The sequence below is a fragment of the Macrobrachium rosenbergii genome, chromosome 22 (assembly GCF_040412425.1).
Source record: "Macrobrachium rosenbergii isolate ZJJX-2024 chromosome 22, ASM4041242v1, whole genome shotgun sequence".
NCBI lineage: Eukaryota > Metazoa > Arthropoda > Malacostraca > Decapoda > Palaemonidae > Macrobrachium > Macrobrachium rosenbergii.
In genome coordinates this window covers 15,266,958-15,285,943 of record NC_089762.1, presented here as the reverse complement: position 1 = coordinate 15,285,943, position 18,986 = coordinate 15,266,958, and the positions used below count along the sequence as shown (strand labels likewise).

Genomic DNA, 18,986 nt, shown 5'->3' with positions numbered 1-18,986 from the left:
TCCTGACGTGAAACTATGCCATTCCAACCCCGTACTGTGGTTGATCCCAAAGCAACACTGAATGAATGTCGGGACTCCTTCATGCAAGATATCTCCTGGGATATCCAGCCAACTACTGCTGTGCCTGCGATGCTCACTGTCAACCTAAAGGAAAAAGCAAAGATGATTAGTAGAGGGAGACTCCTTTCGCTTTGAGGGGAACTGCCCTACACAGCAAGTGGAGGCCCCTAGAAGAGGTCCCCCCCCGTCTTTGCCCGACGAACGAGCGAAGAGAGTGAAGGAGAGAGATCTATGGCGAAGGAGAGATAAGGAAGAACTTACAGGGAGGGAGAAGGACGAAGGGGAAGCCACCAAGGGTGCCGTGGAAGCGGAACTTACCGACAACACCCGCAACCCCCCCACCCCCACAACTCTCTATAGTCTCTATAGCGCAGGTGGCAAAAACAACACTCAGCACAAGTAGAAAGGAAGTTATCATGCCCTTGTACACAGAGGGCAGGAGCCCAAGAAGGGAAGCAAACTCTTACATCCTGATCAATGTAGGCAAGCGAAGATATTACATCACAACTAATATCTCCGAACGTACAGGGGAACGCCTTCATTATCTAAATAAAGTGCTACTGGAAGAGAAGCATTACCACTCGGTTATGCCCCTCTAAATATGCCCTTGGCCGTCAAACCCAAGACCATCACAAATCATGGGTTTGTATTAATAAATATGAAACACACAAAATATATATACAAAAATACAAGAAGATCCCACCAGGATAATAAAGAGCTTAACGACAGTCAGTCAGGCAAAGAGATCCAAAAACACATCTGCGACGCATGACGGCCGAAAGCAAACTGGAATGTTTACATCCGGGCAGGTGGATATTCCTGCCTACCTAGTGGTAGTTACTGCCAAAAACCTTGTTCAACTGTAAGTAATTCCTAAAATAAACGACTGATGATTTGTATATTGTGTCGGAACAACTTAAGGTTTATGGGTCGGAGCAAATATAAAATTGTAGAACAAAAAGATCTCCTTTATACTAGTTATGACTGATTATGATAAGGTTTATTTAGCATATTTAAAATGGAACCACACACTAGGTAAGGAGCTGGTAACCTACGCAATATTAGTAGCAAGCCCAGGGTGCAGAGCCGGCTGCAAGGTAAGGGCCCATTTTCCTTGGCTGGGTTAGTTTTGGTTGGGTAGCAACCCTACAAATTTTAATTTACAGTGCCCTATGTGGGGTTAGGCGAGGAGTCACAGGGATGGACACGAAATGTTAAGTTAGCATTTTAATCCTGTTATTTAGTTCAATTTACAGTGCCCAAGGTTATGTTTGGGGTAGATTACAGTTTCGTATGCTGGGCCGCCTAACTCATTCTGCCGTGCCGAGATCCCTCCGCCAAGATAAGTAGTTCCACCCAAACAGCTGATGACCAACGACCCGAAATGCCCCACGACCTTCCTCAGTCTCTTCCGGGTTCAAGAGTTGCTAACATGGCTACTTTCGTGTCTTCCATGTCGTATCCGACCCACGTGGAATTTGAGGCTAAGAATCCAGTGACCCTTATGGATATAGGCGTTTTGTGTCACGAAGAGTGTTCATTGCTGGTTTACCTAATGAAAAGTGGCCTACTTGGTGATTTCAGCGGGACTTGTGGCACGTGTGACGAAGGCAGCGTCGTCCATTGCCCCTTTAAAGCTTTGCTCGAATTAATTAAACGTGCATATCCCTTAAATGTCGCCGTTTCAACACCTGCCAAAATGCGGTCTAATGTCGCCGATTCCGACTTTGAATGAGGTACGTGCTATTTCGAAAAGTTATAGATTTACTAATTCCACGGCCCTTCTGGGAGGTTCGCCCCCCCGGCCAGGTAAGGGCACGCCGTCCTAGGTTCGGTTAGGTCGGTTTCGTCAGGTTGGGTCGCCATCTTTTTGTATCCGTCCACCGATTCTCTAGCCGGTACCCACTGCCACCTGGTGGTGGGTCACGGCTAGGAAATCGGCAGACGAAACCCACAGCACACGAAACTGTAACTGCGCCTATGTTTTGGAAGAAGGGATGGAGGTGGGGGGCATAGCCCCCCCACCCCAAAAGCCAGGCAAGTATCTGGCTCTCTGGGCCTATGTTAGGTTAGGTTAAATACACCTTTATTTCACTCGTATTTCCCCCGCCCCCCAAAAATAATCGGTAAAATTTTACAAGTTGCCAATAAGACTCCAGCCAGCCATTTTTGCACGAAAAACCATTTTGAGTTTTTCATGCAAAAATGACTATGAAATAATAGGGCACTAAAAGAACCTTAAAATACCAATATAACTTCACCAACAGGTGTTGACTGGTTACAATTTTGCCATTATTAGCTATGGAGGGGAGGGGTATTCTTACCTTATAAGTCGTAAATTTTCTAATTTTTTTATTTGTCACTTGCGAATAGTGTTTATGGGGTTCAAATTAATGAGAATGAAGAGCTCTTTTCAAAAATGAAAGTTACAATTTCATTGTGTGTATTGGCAACTTATAAAATAATACCAAATAATCTTGCTTTCCCACTGTGGTCTCCCACAACTGTAGGGCATGTGGGGTGTTCAGCAGACTGTCTCTAAAAGTACTTAGCCTACTTACTAGGCTAATGAAATGAATGTCAGAACCATTTCCAGCAAGCAAAAAACACTCGGAAAATAATTTTTTCAACTCCGGAAAGTGATTAAGGTTTGTAGAATAAAGTTACCATGAGCACATTTTTATTTTGAAGTAACACCCACAACAACAACACTCCAATATTGTAAATAGGCCTTGTATGACTGTATAAAAATAACACCTTTTACATTTTGAGCATAATTTCAATACTGCGTAGATCCCATATGAAATTTCCCCGTGTGCAAACAAAAACGTAGAGGAGGTTCACTGCAATATATTAGCCCTTTTACAAACCGCTTACCCTCGGGCTCGCCTGGCCTAATTAGACTAACCGAACATGGGGTAGGCTTCGGCTAAGGCTGATGTCGATACCTTTACATTTTCAGTCTGGCACAAATGAACAAAACATGATACTTACTTCATCCAAGAACTTAGTAACGTCGTAGACTTTATCGTGAATAACCATGTAACATGATTCGCTGGTGTTGTGTTGTGCAACCTCTGCCAGGGTAAACACTCGCGCTGAAGGCTTCCTGACCTCATTGGATGGCGTTTCATTCTCCGGATTCGCCATCTTACTCGGTAATTACGTTAAATTTAGCTAACTTTGTCCTAGAGCAACACCTTCCGATTTGGAAATTCGCCTTGAAGTCCGATTTCATATATATTCTAAGACGAGACGCTATCTGCAGTAATGATAACACGGATCAGCTGTGAACGACGATTTCATCATTGAAGGGAGCCAGGAGGGACCGCCGCCTTCGTACATTCAAACGAAAACTTATTTGGTGACTATTCTTTTTCTTAAAAATGGCGTAAAAATTATTTTATAACATTATAAAATTTTATAACTACAATTTTAAGCCTTTAAATTACGTCAGCACTTCATAACCGCAATATACCGACCATTTTAATGAAATAAAATCATGGACAACATGCATAATAATTATCGTATGTCCCGAAGGTTTACGGCATCAGTCGTTGGGGAAGAATTATCACATAGTCATGCTTACTGGTGACAACGGTATACAAGGTCGCGATCACATTACTGTATAAAATATGATAAAAACACTCGACGAGCATTTCTTCATATTGCACTTTGCTCTTCAATGATTCCACCTTCAGTGTAAAACCAAGTTTTATATTTCAACCGGGATTTTTTTTTCAAACAGAGAGAGCATTCAAAACGCATTTATCTCGCTTATTGCATATTTCCTACGCCTTACTCGACCCTGGCGAATGCACAGTCATCTAGATTCTAGAATATTCTGAGCAAATTTAAAAACTAGTGACAAAAGTTGTGACTTTATCAAATTACTGGATATCGACATATATGAAAACAATCGTTGTTGGTTCATTCGAATCTGCTCTTTCTAAAATTATCTTTTTAATCCAGTTACTATCTTATAATGAAGCTTTCTCTAAATATGTGAAGAAATTTCTAACTTGTCTCGATCACTCGCCACATGGGCGTTGCCTGGCCGGTCGGACGTGATGACCCTCTGGCGAATTGGCGACCGTCCCCCGCCCCTGCATTTTACAGTTTATTCCTTGTTTCCCTAGGATTCACTTCGCTGAAAGAGCACTGCGAGACTCGCACACTCAGCTCGCCATATTATTTCATAATAATAAAGAAACATCGAGATTTTTTATTGGACAAACTCCATATTAATATTGTCAAATCCACATTGGCATAGTACTGAGAAAGTCTTTAATTTACTGTGAATTATCGTATTACTGCACAGTACTGTATTTACGTGGTGACAATGACAAACTTAACAAGACTCTGAGGATTATTACAGCACTGAACCTTTGACAGCTGGACGGAATATTTTTTTTTTTTTCTCGAAAAACATCGCATGGAATCATCTAGGTTCATGTTGTCCACAAGATGAAGAAAAATAACTTTTTTTTAAAATATATTTTGTGTTCATTCACAAAGCAATAGTGACATTATCCTCATTATATTTCAGAATAAATTGTGGTTTTATCCTCTTCACAGCGTAAAATATCAATTCAAATTTCAAAAGTTACACTTTTGCATATATGAGCATTGCTTCTCTATACTACTACCGGTGCTGTGATTGGCAGTTATTTAAACAATTTATTCTATTTCATTGTTCACTTTGATGTACATACTAATGGGTTTTGCTATCAAAACAGAAGTTAAAAATTAGGTATGCAAAGAAACAATGAACATTTACAAATCATGCTCAAAATTTAATTATTTTGAAATTCGGGATAAAATTCTGGAAACCATTTTACTGCTTTTCTAAACTATGCTGCAGACAAGCAAGTTTTAAATTTGTATGAACTAAATTTCTTTTAAATTTCATGATTATATATATATATTTATTTATCTTGGTGAAATCCATCCATTCAGTTAGAAAATAAATTGGTCTCAAACATTTAATTACATTTCATGATACCCAATCTGTCCTGAACATTAAAACAGCATTAGTATTGGAAGGCAAATTTTCTGCATTTCCTGAAATCTGTACATTTCTACCAAGTCCTTGTAGTTTGTTTAATATGAGCTGCACGGTTGCACCACGGTATCCATTAAAAATAAAATGTTTTCGTAACTACACTATACAGTATTAGCAAAACTGCGAATTATCAGTGTCACTTTTCAGTTAATTAGTAATTTCCATCTGTTTACATTTTCTGACTTCCTTGTCTAAGTGAGGAAGTTGTCACCAACTATAATGTGCAAATCGACTAAAATATTGAATGTACAGTATACATGATCTTTAAATTTCATATTTTATATCTCTCTGACAAATATGTTTCATGGTAATACAATGGATTGTTCATGAAACGGCTTATTACATTCATTACACTATTTTATGGTAGTATAATGAATGTACTAACTTATGTTTGATCATGCAAACAAAGATAAAGGAATGGAATGGAACACAGAGTTTAGGCCAAAGGCCAAGCACTGGAACCTACGAGGTCATTCACCGCTGGAAAGGAAATTCAAAGTAGGTAGGTTTACAAGGCGTAACAGGAGGAAACCTCGCAGTTGCACTATGAAATAATTGTTAGGAGAGGGTGGATAGCAAGCTGGAAGATAATATGAATGGGGTACGGTAAAAGGAATGAAAGAGGTTGCAGCTAAGCCAAAGGGGCGCTGCAGAGAACCTTTAGTAATTCCTACAGTGCACCCTGTGAGGTGCACTGACAGCACTACCCCACTAAGGGGACCAAAGATAGAACTACTATGACTAGATGAAACACAACCACTCTTGTCAGTGGGTATTTAACATATTTAAAACCCATCACTCTTAATAAATACAAGATCTCATTTAGATATGACCCTGAAACAATAAAATAACATGGTAGTTAGCAGCTGAAATGTTAATTCCTAAAAACTGGTAAGTAATAGTAGTGTCTAGCAGTGAAATGAGAATTTTGAGTACTGCAATTGAAATCTGTAGTACAGAAGCTGAAATTAAAATGTATGATGACTGGTCAGTATCATGTGCCTGTCCAAAAATAGATCTTGCTTTACCTTATTGTAGGTTTCGATGGTTTTTTCCATTTAGGAATATCAACTGTTACTTCACCTTTTTTCATGTACTCCCTTCATTATCAGTGTTTCTTTCCATCCAGTTATTTTATACAGTTCTTTATCCTGTCAAAGCATTAGTAAGCCCTCACATAAGAACCCATTCATTCCTTATTAAACTTTTGATTTTCCCAATCTTATTTTAAAAGACATTCTCCCTGCATCAGTTGTAAGGATTAAAATCCTGTTTTCCAATTCTTGTTTGGTATCTTTACTGCACTTTTTGATATTTTATTTTACTCTTCAGTTAAGGTGAGAGAAAGTTAGATTACTAACAACTAATCTTACCTTCTCTCACCGTGACCCTTGGCTACCCTAAGTAAAGGCAATCCCCGGGTTACGTCAGGGGTTCTGTTCCTGAAGCGAAACATAAGCTGGAACACCGTATTAAAATTTGCTAAAAATGAGAAATAAAGTGATGAAAGTCTTACCTTTAATAGTTCGGTCATCTTGAAAACTTCCCAGTTGCCTTAAGGTGCTTCTGGTGGTGTGTGCAGCTATGATCTTGTAGAATTTCCTCCAAAAATGTACAAATATTCTTCTGTCGCTTACAGCGCACTGTAAGACTGAAACGACATAACCTCAGAACATCTGATGTAACCCGGAATAAATTTTTTGATAAATATATTTGAAAAGTGCAGTAAGCTCGGAGTGACGTAACCTGAGACTGTCTGTAATGCTCATGCTGTATATCTTAGTTGCTAATTTGCTCCAAAACTTTCAGCAATTTTCCTTCAGTTTCAGTGTCAGGGTGGGCTCCTTGCTCTACCTTCTTATGGAGTAGAAAAAGTCTTTTCCATCTAATAACTGGTTCAGGTCTTACTCAACTTGACTCAGATTCTACCCTCCTCTACTTGTTCTACAGTTGCTACTTTGGGCGTTACTCTGAAGAGCTTCAAGAGTGTATCCACCCTTTATTCCCTAGCCTTTATGTTCAAGTTTGACTTGCAGTCCCTTACATACTATGTAGAATTTCTGAACTGAAAGGCCAACCAGTTTTGTCAGTCTTTCAAACCATTCCCTTCCAGTATGGTACATTACGTAATGTGTCCCCTTTTTCTTTAATCTTGGATCACTTAACTTGTCTCTTTTTAACTGGTAAATCTGACATCATTTAACATCTCTCTCTTCTGGGAACGTTTGTCATCAATTACAGAAGTCAGTTGCATAACCCTTCTTTTGTAGTGACTGGGTTTGATTTGGGAAGCCATGACTGCAACAGTCTCTTCACTATAAACTAAGTGCTAGTTGTAAGCACATCTTGAGTAATCTAATGTAAAATCAAACAAGCTTCTTAAGAGTTCCACTTTATTAAAACAAATTAAAATAAGATAAACTACACACGCAATTCAGTGTCAAATCACCTTGCAAGACTTTTGATGTTAAATTAAAAGAAAATTTGAAGGTATTCATTCTTAATCTGCCAACAGTACAATACATAAGCCACATACTATATCTTTATCAAGAAATGCTTTTTATTAGGTCAATAAATTATGATTATCCATAAGCACATCAAAGTGGGCAAGACTTGCACAAAGCAAATCATTGGCAGCTTTGCAATAAAGGTATATTTCAATGTAACCAGTGAAAACTTAGGCCTTACCCACAAATGACCTATTGAAATAAAAGGTAATACATTTCCTCATCCTGCAAGGGTAACCAAGATTGCATTCAACCTTGGATACTCAATACAGTTCTAGACAACATTTATTTTTTATAAAAATACATTCACAGAAATTTGCAATTAATCTCTTTCAGTTATACAACATATCACCTAGAGTATCACTCTAATAACAACAATTTCAAGGGCAAAGTTTTAATAAGGGAATAACACAGAGTACTTTCATCACAATCTGTATGTTTCCTTTTAACAAATATAGGTCATTCTTTATCCTGTGCCATGTTTGGGCAAACAGAAAAAATTAGTAAATTCACACAAAATGCCAAGCATAACAGACTTTTGAAGCCATATAAAGTAATTTGCATGAAGTATATATACTGTATACTGTATTGAGGTGGCTGTTGACTGACAAATTAGTGTAAGACCATCTTTCCCGACTGTCATAAATAATCTTAGCTCTTCCATAATCTTCAAAACAGAAAGATGGAAATGACCAACTGCAAAAACCAAAGCCACAAATAATATCAATGTAAGCCAAATTTGTTTAACTTAAGTATTATACTGTACTCAATAAAAAATATATATATATTACCATAAAGGTCTCTATAAGCTAAAGAGTGAAATTATGAGTGTAATCATATTCAATAGTGGGAATGATTGCCTGCATAAATTTAAGAAAAACTATGAGATAAAGATGAACTCCAAGCTCACCACCACCCTCTAACACAGTTTCACATATTTTTTTCATTGTTTCTGCATGCCTGTGGATGAAAAATTAATTAGTATTAACAAAAAACCTTAACATGACCAAAATAAGAACTAAGTAATTTACAATTCTGATAAATAGTTACCTGTACAGTCTGCAAAATACATCATTTACCTATACAGTCTGCAAAATACATCATATGTGCACTAGTTTGAATAATTATGATAAAGAAGTTACAAGATTTTTAATGCCAATACCCTAGTGAAGTGTAGAAGAAATGGAACAACGATCTTAGTAGTATTTTACTCATAAAGGAAAATTAATTTAGCATCAGTTATTAATTGCAGTAAATTATCATCTACTGTAATTTTCTACCCTGGTTATTTTGGGCATGACCCATACGACTGTACATTTCAGTGGTAATCATCATTATCTCATTTACTGAAAGCTGCAAAAAGCTTTTCATTTCCATTCTCATACAGCAACAAATACTATTGTTTTATAACAAGAGATTTTGCACATAAACCAATTTGTCTCTCTGTACTGAGAATGTTCTCAAGTTCATCAGTCTTCTGTTTGTCAGAACAAAGTAATTTTGAATTGAAATGTAAAAAAAAAAATAATTTATATAATACAAATCTACAGTTTATGCAAAACTGCCCACTTCCCAATCACACAACAGCTAGACCAGACTACACAAAAAAGTAATTAAGTACACCACTGGAGACCTGAGGGATCTTGTGCCAGCCCTCCCCATAGGGGGGTAGTGCTGTCAATGCACCTCACAGGGTGCACTGCAGGCATTACTGAAGGTTCTTTGCAGCATCCCTTCAGCCCCTAGCTGCAACTCCATTCATTCATTTTACTGTACCTCCATTCATTTCTTTCTTCCATTTTGCTATCCACCCTCTCCTAACATTTGTTTCATAGTGCAACTGCGAGGTTTTCCTCCTGTTACACCTTTCAAGCCTACCTACTGTAAATTTCCTTCCCAGTGCTGAATGACCTAACAGGTTCCAGTGCTTGGCCTTTGGCCTAAACTCTATATTCCTTGTACTAGCCTACCAGCCAGGGGATGAAAGAGGTATTTGGGATTTTGTGCCAATGCTATGGAATAAACTATGAAGTACTGTAATGAGTTTGCACTTTACTTTTTTTTTCTTTATTACATACAGTACTGTATTTCTATATTTACTTCCTTATCTTTGCCACTTTCTTCACTGCAAAGCTGCAGTGAATGTGTTGTATGGCCTAATGGACCATTAAGATGTATTTGTGAAGTTGTAAACCATGCCAAATTTTAAGCTCCAGGTAATTCCAGAAATATGGAATTTATTATCAAAAGTAATAGGCTGGCAAAAGTTTTAGCTGATGTTGTCCATTACTATTTTTTTGACGATTAATCTATTGACGATTAATCTAGTAAAAAAAAAAAGTTACAATTATTGTAACTTTTGTAGCTAGGTTTTTCGTTTCCTAATCTATCTTTAGCATAGTAAAGTTGTGATGGAAGGCCTAGTAGGTGCCATGCAATATATATTTTTAGTTTGGAAAGAGGGCTCTTTCATCTGTGCAATAGTCATTGGGGCATGTGATTTTTCCTTTCTCACTGGTCTCACCTGATGAGTTGGTTGCCTGGCCAATGGAACTATTTTTTTCAAATAAGATTTCCAGTCAACAGTCCTGAAGGATGAACCACCATCACTTCCAAGATATTGTTCACTGGCACCAGTGTTCCTGTCTTGGTTGTGGTGTTCTTGGAGGTAAAACTATGCTTCAACCCTTTTATTCTGAACTTTTTTTTGCACCACAAAGCACCTCACAATTGGAGGGTACCTTCTTTAGACAAGAGACCCAGTCAAGAGATGACTTGTTATCAGTGATGAGGGAGAAACAAGGCAGCAGCAGCTGGCATAAATGACCTGCATGGGGACTTGTCAGCAAAAACAGTGCTTAAGACAGGATCCAGGGACACAGCAAAGGGAGTAGACTTGGTGACAACTTGACCATGGATCTGCTGAATGAGAATGGCACAGATGCCATGAACCACAAGCACATGGCCAAGTAATGCCAGGACTGGGGTCACAGGTATCAGAAATCATGGACACAATCATAGGACCAAGCAGCATCAAGACCATGCAGATACTAGGACCTGCAGCCATGGCCAAAGTACCAAGCAAGGCAGTACCTTGAGTTGTGGTGGCATTTGGAAAGTGGGTTTGTATGATGAAATTTATGTTTGGTTTCTCGTGCTTGCTTGATGATTTTATGTTTTTTTGCCATTATGGTTAATATGTATATGTTTTTGTTTGTAAATGCTTGATGGGTTCAAGTGTTCATGTTCTTTTTTACTTGCAGTCTGCTTGAGAGACTTCATCTGGTTTAGGATATTTCCCTATCAGAGGCAACATCAGGAATAGATATCTACTGACGGGAAATACGGTGGAAATAAGTCTGTATTGGCAACTGCCAAATCAGTCGAACAGCTAGTGAGACCGAATCCATTCCAAGTTGTACATAGCAGTTATTTAAGACCGTGTCTGTCCCAAATGGGATGGGGATCAGAGAAGATGCTTAAATATCTGTAAGCTGACTTTGTTGTAAATGGGATCTCTGATTCTTGTTAGTAATGAGTGAAGTGCTTTTGTGTAGAAAAGACTGCATTGAGAGATTCTAAAGTAATTTCTACCCTCAGCTTGGATGTCATAGTTAAAATAAACTGTGGTGGTCCCCAAATTATATGCTGACTTTCATGATTGTCTCTGGATTACTCTGATATGAAGTGCTGAGAAAGATAAGGAACTATTTTGGGACATGCACCAGGGTTGGAGATTTGCTGATAATATTTTGATTATCGGTAGTATTAAGTTAGGCTACATTAAGTATAAGAAGATTGTTTTGATAAACTTTAGTTGTAAGTAGGAAATAAGTTAGGTTAAGTACTGAAAGACGACAATTGATAAACTGTGGTAAATGTAAATAAAATTAGGATAAGGTTCTGTTTGAAGGTTTTTGGGCTACTATAATAATAAGGTTATTAAAGTAGGAATAGGTAATATATGAGTTTTCTTATTAACCTCTAAATTTTTTCTCTGACATCTCATCTCCAATAGTGTATTGAAAAAAAACCCTACGTAATATTTTGGCACCTAATGTTGGGCAGATTAGTTGAGTAGATTGGGGTATCTAATTGAGGATAGTGGAGGGAGCAGGTTTGGAAGGTGTTGGGTTGGGTGAAGGAGAGCAAAGGTGGAATGAGAGATGGGATAGGCTGACAAGCATCATGATCAGCCTGCAGGACAAGTTGGAGGATGCCCAGAAAGGAGAAGATAGATTAGTTGCAAGGATGGAGGCAATGGATAAGAAAATATGTGGGTTAGCCAACAAAGTGAGTGAAGCGTGTAAGAGTGGGCCTGATGTTGGGAAGGAAGGGAAGTGAGAATGATGCAGTAAAAGGTGCAATGGAAAGGATCCCTGAGAAAGAAAAGAAAGTACCTGCCATGGATGAGGACTGTATGAGTGAGGTGAGTGTAAGTCATGAGGAAGAGAAAAGTAAGAGAAGAGAGGGAAAGAAAAAAAAAACGAAAGGTAGAAGGTGTGAGGAAGGAGGAGTCGAATTTCTGGAGTCGGAGGGGTAGCTCAGACTCGTTAGTTGAGAATGATTGGAAGAATGAAAGATAGTAGTATTGGTAATAGTAAGGAAGTTTTGAGTGGGGGAGAGGTGAAAGAAGCCAAAACAGTGTTCCTGAGGGAGGTTCCCCGGATTGAGAAATTTTGCATTGGGAAGGGAAGAGACACATGTGAGTTTTTTGATGAGTATGAGAAGCATTATAGGCAGAAGTATAGGGAGAATGATAGTGTGTGGATGAAGTGGCTGGGAGAGTTCTTGGAAGGGCGGTTGAAGAGGTCCTGTAGAAGTATGTGTGAGGGTGAACCAGGGTACGAGTCCATGAAGGCTAGTGATCAGGCAGGTGAAGTGAAGAGAATGAAGGCAAGTTGTGGTAGGCTAAGTTTGGGTTTGTATGATGACAGATGGTTTGTGTGAATTGATTGTTTCGTTTTTGTTGTTGTGATGTTTTTTATTATGTTTATTTTGTGTTTTTGTTATGAATGTCTGTTGTATATTTTCATGTTGTTTTTTCTTATTTTTTACTTGGTTTGCTTGAGAGTGGTAGGGTAGAGTGGACTTCCCTTCACCTGGATGCCCATAGTTAAATGCTTGCCCTGCTTTGCAGCAAATATCTATAAATTGCTGTTATGTGGTCATTAATTGGGTAATGTGGCACGATGAAAACTGAAGTTTTACCAAACATTTTTATTGGAAATATGGAAAACTTAGTATGCAAATCAGTTGTGTGAACTGTATTATAAATTGTCTTTAAATCAGTTGCGGGAACCTAGATTCTGATTTATTCTAGTTCTGGTATGAATTGATAATAGAAAACATATCAAGTGATTGTTGAAAGAGATATATTCCAAGGAAATCGAAACCATTGTGAGATGAATCAGAATGTGAGTCAGGCTGACAGTGAGGCTGTATACTAAATCAATGCTGGAAAATTCCAAGTAGACTTGATAAAGATTTATCTTCAACTGCATAGTATTAAGGTTAATAATTTACACCAGACTATTAATCTAATATCTTCTGTATATACACTGTTTGGTTGGTACCATATGCAGTTGAAGTATTTTGCCATTTTTTTTTTTTTTTGTAGTATGAAGATAGAATACAGGATAAGTTTTGATGAACTATAGTATTAAGTTAGGTATAGGCCAAGTTAGGTATAGTTCTGTTTGAAGGTCTCAGACCACTAATATTAAGGTAATTAATTAGGTTAAGGAAAGTCAGAGTTTCATTTAATAACCTTCAGATTTGTTCCCAATATCCTGCTCCAATTGTGTGAGAGAAGAAGGCCCCTACATAATTTGGCGCTCAATGTGGGGTCCTTGGATATTAAAGTAAGAGTGGGGTGCAAAACTGGAGATGGCAGAGGGAGCAGGTCTAGAGGGTGTTGGGTCAGGTGAAGGGGAGCAGGGTTGGACGCAGAGGTTGGATAGGCTGATGTGCACGATGGTCAGCCTGCAGGATAAGTTGGAGGAAGCCCAGGTAAGGGAAAGTAATTTGGTTGCTAGAATGGAGGCAATAGATAAGGTGTGTGAGATGGCAAAGAAAGTGGCTTGAGTGGCTAGGACTGAGCTTTGTGTTGGGAAGGAAAGTGAAGATGCCGAGGCAAAAGGTACAAAGGAGAAAATCCCTAAGAAAGGGAAGGAGTTGTTAAGTAAGAGTAAGGGAGGACTTGCCTTTAATGAGGGCAGTGTGAGTAAGGCATATGAAAGTGATAGGGAAGACAGTAGTAAGAAAAAAAGAGGGAAAGAAGAAGAAAACACAAAAGGGGAGGTGTGAGGGGAGAGGTGTGAGGAAAGAGGAATTGAGCTCCCAGATTTTGAGGCATAGGTTCGGGCTCTGAAGTTGAGGAGCAGAAGACTAAAGGTGGTAGTAGTAGTAGTGAAGGTTTGAATGAGGCAAAAGAGAAAGAGGCTAAAACGATGTTCCTGAGGGAGGTTCCCCGGATTGAGAAATTTAACATCGGGAAGGGAAGAGACGTATATGAGTTTTTTGATGAGTATGAGAAGTATTGTAGGAAAAATTATAGGGAGAATGAAAGAGTATGGATGAAGCGGCTGGGAGAGTTCTTGGATGGTAGGTTGAAGATGTGCTATACGGCTATGTGTGAGGGTGAACCAGGGTATGAGTCCATGAAGGCTAGAGTGATTAAGCAAGTGAAGAGAATGAAAGGAAGCATAGTGTACAAGAAGGATGATAGGTTTGAGGAGGCCAAGATGAAGGCTGGAGAGGAAATGGGCTTGTATGCTCATAGGCTGGAAGCGTTGGCCTGAAGGAAGTATGGAGAGGAAGGAACTGAGGAAAACAAACACCTCATGAGGAAGTTCTTGGCCACTATCCCTGAGAAGATTAGGGTAATTTTAAATGAGAAGAAAAAATATCAGAAGCTGTGGTTGGGAAAGAGCTTAAATTGGGAGGATGTTTTAGAGATACCAGAAGATATGAGAGTAGATGAGGATGAACCAAAGATGTACACTGGGTCGAGGTGATAAATGGAAGGACATATAAGGATGCTTTGGTGAGTGAGAAGCTAAGTGTGATGCGAGCCTTGTTGGAATAGTGTAGGAAAGACTGGATAGAAAGAGGAAGAAAGAATGTTCATGTGAATGTGGGGATTGACAAGAAAAGGAGCTCGAGCAGAAGCCGAGAGAAGTTTAGGAGTGGAAGTGTGGGTAAAGCAAATGGGAATATGAGCGAGAGGCAGATGGGAGTGAGTAGTAGTAGTAAGGGGTGTATCAGGTGTGGAAGGACTGGTCATGTGAAAGCAGATTGCAGATGGGCCAATGGTGAGTGTTTCAGCTGTGGAAAGGGAGGGCATGTGTTGAGGGATTGCCCGCAAGCAAGAGTTGAAGTGTTTCAGGTGTGGAAAGATAGGGCATTGAGTGAGAGACTGCCAGAGTGGAAGGAGAGTACGAATAAATGGAAGTCACTGTGGAAACTGTGGAATGAATGGGCATTTTGCCAGAACATGTAAGAACCCTCACAGTAAGTGTGAAGGATGTGGAATGGAGGGTCTTGTGAAGGAAGTCTGCCGTACCAAATCCCAACCTCAAGGAAACTAAGTGTGAAGGGGGTTTACTGTGGTGAGCCCTCTAGTAAGGAAGTAAATGAAGGATGTTTGGTTAGTGGAAGAGACAGGTGTGTGTACACAAGAGAGCAAATGCAATGATTGTGGAAGCGTTAAAAGGAGAGTGGTGAATGTGTCAATAAGAGGTATAGCAGGAAGATTGGTTGGATGGGAGGAAGTGAGGTTGAAGGTAAGGCTGGGAGAGTTTGAGGTGGAAGCTTGTTTTGTAGTACTGGGAGATGAGCAGATGCTGTGTTGTTTCCTGTTTGAGATAGATTTCTTGAAGAAGAATGGATTGGTAGTGGATGTTGGGACAGGAGTTCTGTTGAAAGATGAGGTTGTAATAGGGAAGATTCAAAGTGAGGCGGTGAATATGGACAGGTTTGTGGGAATGACTGACAGGAGTCTGAGTGAGGAAGAAGATGTAGTGGAGTTGGACAAGAGTGTGAATGAATTGTTGACAGCGGAGGATGTTGAGGAGATGCAGCAGAAGTGTTTCGTGGTGAGTGAGATGAGGAGGTGTATTAGAGAGGGAGTACCTGGAAGAAGATGGCCTTTGTTGTGAGTAAATGGATGTGGTTTGCTGAGAGATTTGTGCTGTGTGAAGGGGTGGTGTATTTTTTGAGAGAGAGAAGATGGGAGAGTTGATGTATGTTCCAGTGTTCTTGATGAGTGGAGCAGTAGGGATGTGCATGTTAGTCCATGAGAAATATGGACTAGTTGATCAAGAGTATGACAGAGCAGATGTTTTCCCGTACTTGAGGAAGATTTGTACGGATGTGGCAGCCACAAGCAAAGAATGTCAGAAGGGAAAGTATCAGAGAGTGTATGCTAGCCTGCCTGTTTTGAAGTTGAGTATGAAAGAACCGTTTGAGTTTGTGGCGACTGATTGTGTGGCTTTGCCGGTAACTGCGAGAGGAAACAAAGGAGTGCCTGTTATGGTAGATCATAAGAGTAAGTCTGTAAGCTGTGCAGCTGTGTGTGAAGAATAAAAGTAATGAGAATGTTGCAAGAGAGGTCAATGTGGTCTTGCTGCCTGCGTGTGAGAAAGCTGGCAAGAATGTTGAGTGATAATGGGCCAGAGTTTGTTGGTAGACCGTTTGAGCAAATGTTGAAAGAATGGGGTATTGAGCATTTAGTAGCAACTCCATACATGCCGAGTGTGAATGGGTTGGCGGAACGAACCATAAGGACTCTGAGTGAGATGTTATGAATGTTGACTGATAGAGAGAATGAATGGGATTTGTTGTTAGGAAGAGTGGCAGCGATGTATAATGGGTCAGTACATAAAAGCACTAGCATACCTCCGAGTGAGTATGTAATGACTTACGAGAGGCATGTGAGAGTGAGGATGGATTTGAATGAAGATGAGCAGGATGTGTGGAGGCAGGCAAATGAAAGGTTTGAGTTTCAGAGTGGGTGATCGGGTGTTGAAGGAAGTTGTTGAGAAGGGAAGAAGATTGACAGCGAGTAAGATGCGTGAGAAGTATGAAGGTCTGTATGTAGTTAAAACAGTTTGGTCTAATGGATTGAGTTATGTGCTAGAAGACGGGAATGAAGAAGGAAATGAAAGGGTAATACGAGCGCATTATAATCAGCTGAGAAGATGGAGAGAACCACCTAAATACATAATAGAGCATCCCATTAGGAAGTTATTAAGGGAGGAAAGGGAAAAGGAAAGTGAAGAAATAGAATATATAAATTGGGGAGATAAACAGCTAGTGCTGGTGGAACATAAGAGAAGGCCTAAAATGAGGCGTAGAAAGAGTAAGGGTACTGTTACCGAGTTGTTTGCAGAGAGTACCCAAGATGGGCTGTTTGATTTTCAGGGGTTTGAGAAGCCAGTAGGCATGAGAGGTGAAAATACCATTGCAGTGTTGTTTGGTGGTAGTGAGAATGAGGGTGTAATTGATTTTGAAGGATTTGAGTGGAGTGTGGAAGGAGTGAACTTGGTGAGTACAGGGAATGTAGACGAGGATATGCAAGAGTTGGGTGAATTGGAAACAACGCCAAGCCATGAGGAAGACGGTACGTATAGCGTGTGTGAGTTTCCTTTGAGTGAAAGTGTTGAAAGAGTGAGTGGGGGAGTGAGTGTGAGTGAGAGTGAGTTAGCAGTGCTGGAGAGTGTACGTGGAGGAGTTTTGGACAGCTTGAGGAAGAGTGTGGAAGAAATAAATGAGAGTATGGAAGAGATGATAGCAGCCATGTCAGGTGTGAGTGAGGTTGGAGCTGACATGTCTCCAGAATTTGAATGAGCTTGGTGTAAGTAGTCCGAAACCAAGGCTATGGGAGTCTAGTATGGTTGGAGTGGAAGTGAGTGAAGAGAGGCCATGGACCCAAGGTCAAGGTCCAGTTAATAATTTGCACCCGACTATTAATCTAATATTTTTTGAATACACACTGTTTGGTTGGTACCGTATGTAGTTGAAGTATTTTGCTGTTTTTTTTTTCTTTTGTAGTATTAAGATGGAATACAGGATAAGTTTTGATAAACTATAGTATCAAGTTAGGCTAAGTTAGGCATAGGCCAAGTTAGGTATGCAGACATGCTCCGAACTTACGCGAGGTTAGGTTCCAGAACCTCTCGTGCAGGGTGAATTTTCGCGTAAGTTTGGCATGTTCTCTAAAAATGCTAATAAATGCTTTTTTTTTCTAAAGTTTAAACACTAAATATCCCAGCCCGAGAAGAACCCTAAAAGAGTTCAGAGGTCTGGTTAAACAAATCATTTATAACTAACTAAAAACACTAAATATGACCCTAATCATACTCCCAAATTATTAAGTTAACTTTTAAATGAAATTAAATTTACTGTAATTTCATTTAAAAGTTAGCTTAATACATTACTCTTAAAAAAACAGAAATAAATGGTTGACATAAAATTGACAGTTGGAAGATTATTTTTTTTTCTCTCTCTCTCTCCCCCCCTTCCAACCGATCTATTTTTAGAATCGTCTCAACCTCTTTTTAACAACTTTCTTCTGCGTCTCTTTCTCTTTGTTCTGAAATGCTTTTTCATGAACAAACAGTGTTTTATATTTTGACTAATGCAACTCTTAGTTATTATGTCTCTATGTTTTAGAACATATTTGCAACACTAGCGCATTTACACTTCGTAGACGATACAGGTCACATTAGATCAATTTAAACTATATACTGTACAGGGAACGACGTACAGAGAATTAATAAGTTGTAAAAATGTGTGAGCACTAACTATGAACAAGAGAGAGAGAGAGAGAGAGAGAGAGAGATAGATAAGGCTTGTCCTTACTTAACCCTTAAGGGATGGCATAATTTATCAGTGTGCAGCACCCCAGACCAGGGAAACTTTGAGGTCCGCAAAAAAAAAAAAAAAATATCACATCAATGGAAAGAGAATGACACGTACATTCACAGTGTATGACTATTTACAACCCCTTGTGGGGCCTCATTTACAAGACAATCGTAAATTTTACCAACTTATATATGTTTTTTCTAGTAAATAAGTTTTTTGGATTTTGTAAAATTATTACTGCTCACACAATATCAAAACATAAGAAATAAAAGCAGTAACAAATATTTTGCATATTTGTTGTAAACTACTCACATAAATTTACGAAAAGGAAGATTCAGTAACTTTTTTTTTTACTTTTACATGCTTTTTCTAATATTTCTTTGCAATTTTCTTTGTCAAATTACATTTACAACCGACATACTATCGTAAAAGACAAAAACAAAAAACAACAGCAACTCCTTCGTATATTTACAAGCAAATTTACA

The 18,986-nt window shown here is 39.1% G+C and overlaps 2 protein-coding genes across 4 annotated transcripts in view; both read right to left on the bottom strand.

The window, feature by feature from the left end:
- Window positions 1–3,896, bottom strand: part of LOC136850597 (cytochrome b5-like) — a 48,846-nt gene extending 44,950 nt beyond the window's left edge. The window contains exon 1 of one of the 2 annotated variants that reach the window (XM_067124271.1): window positions 3,055–3,896. In XM_067124271.1, coding sequence (XP_066980372.1) covers window positions 3,055–3,210 — 156 coding nt within the window. In that variant the 5' untranslated portion in view covers window positions 3,211–3,896. The remainder of the gene's footprint in view (window positions 1–3,054) is intronic. The other variant, XM_067124270.1, reaches the window with a different exon arrangement.
- A 3,608-nt stretch (window positions 3,897–7,504) lies between these two features.
- Window positions 7,505–18,986, bottom strand: part of Atg3 (Autophagy-related protein 3) — a 136,748-nt gene continuing 125,266 nt past the window's right edge. For both annotated transcript variants that reach the window (XM_067124266.1, XM_067124269.1), the window contains one exon: window positions 7,505–8,592. In XM_067124266.1, coding sequence (XP_066980367.1) covers window positions 8,442–8,592 — 151 coding nt within the window. In that variant the 3' untranslated portion in view covers window positions 7,505–8,441. The remainder of the gene's footprint in view (window positions 8,593–18,986) is intronic.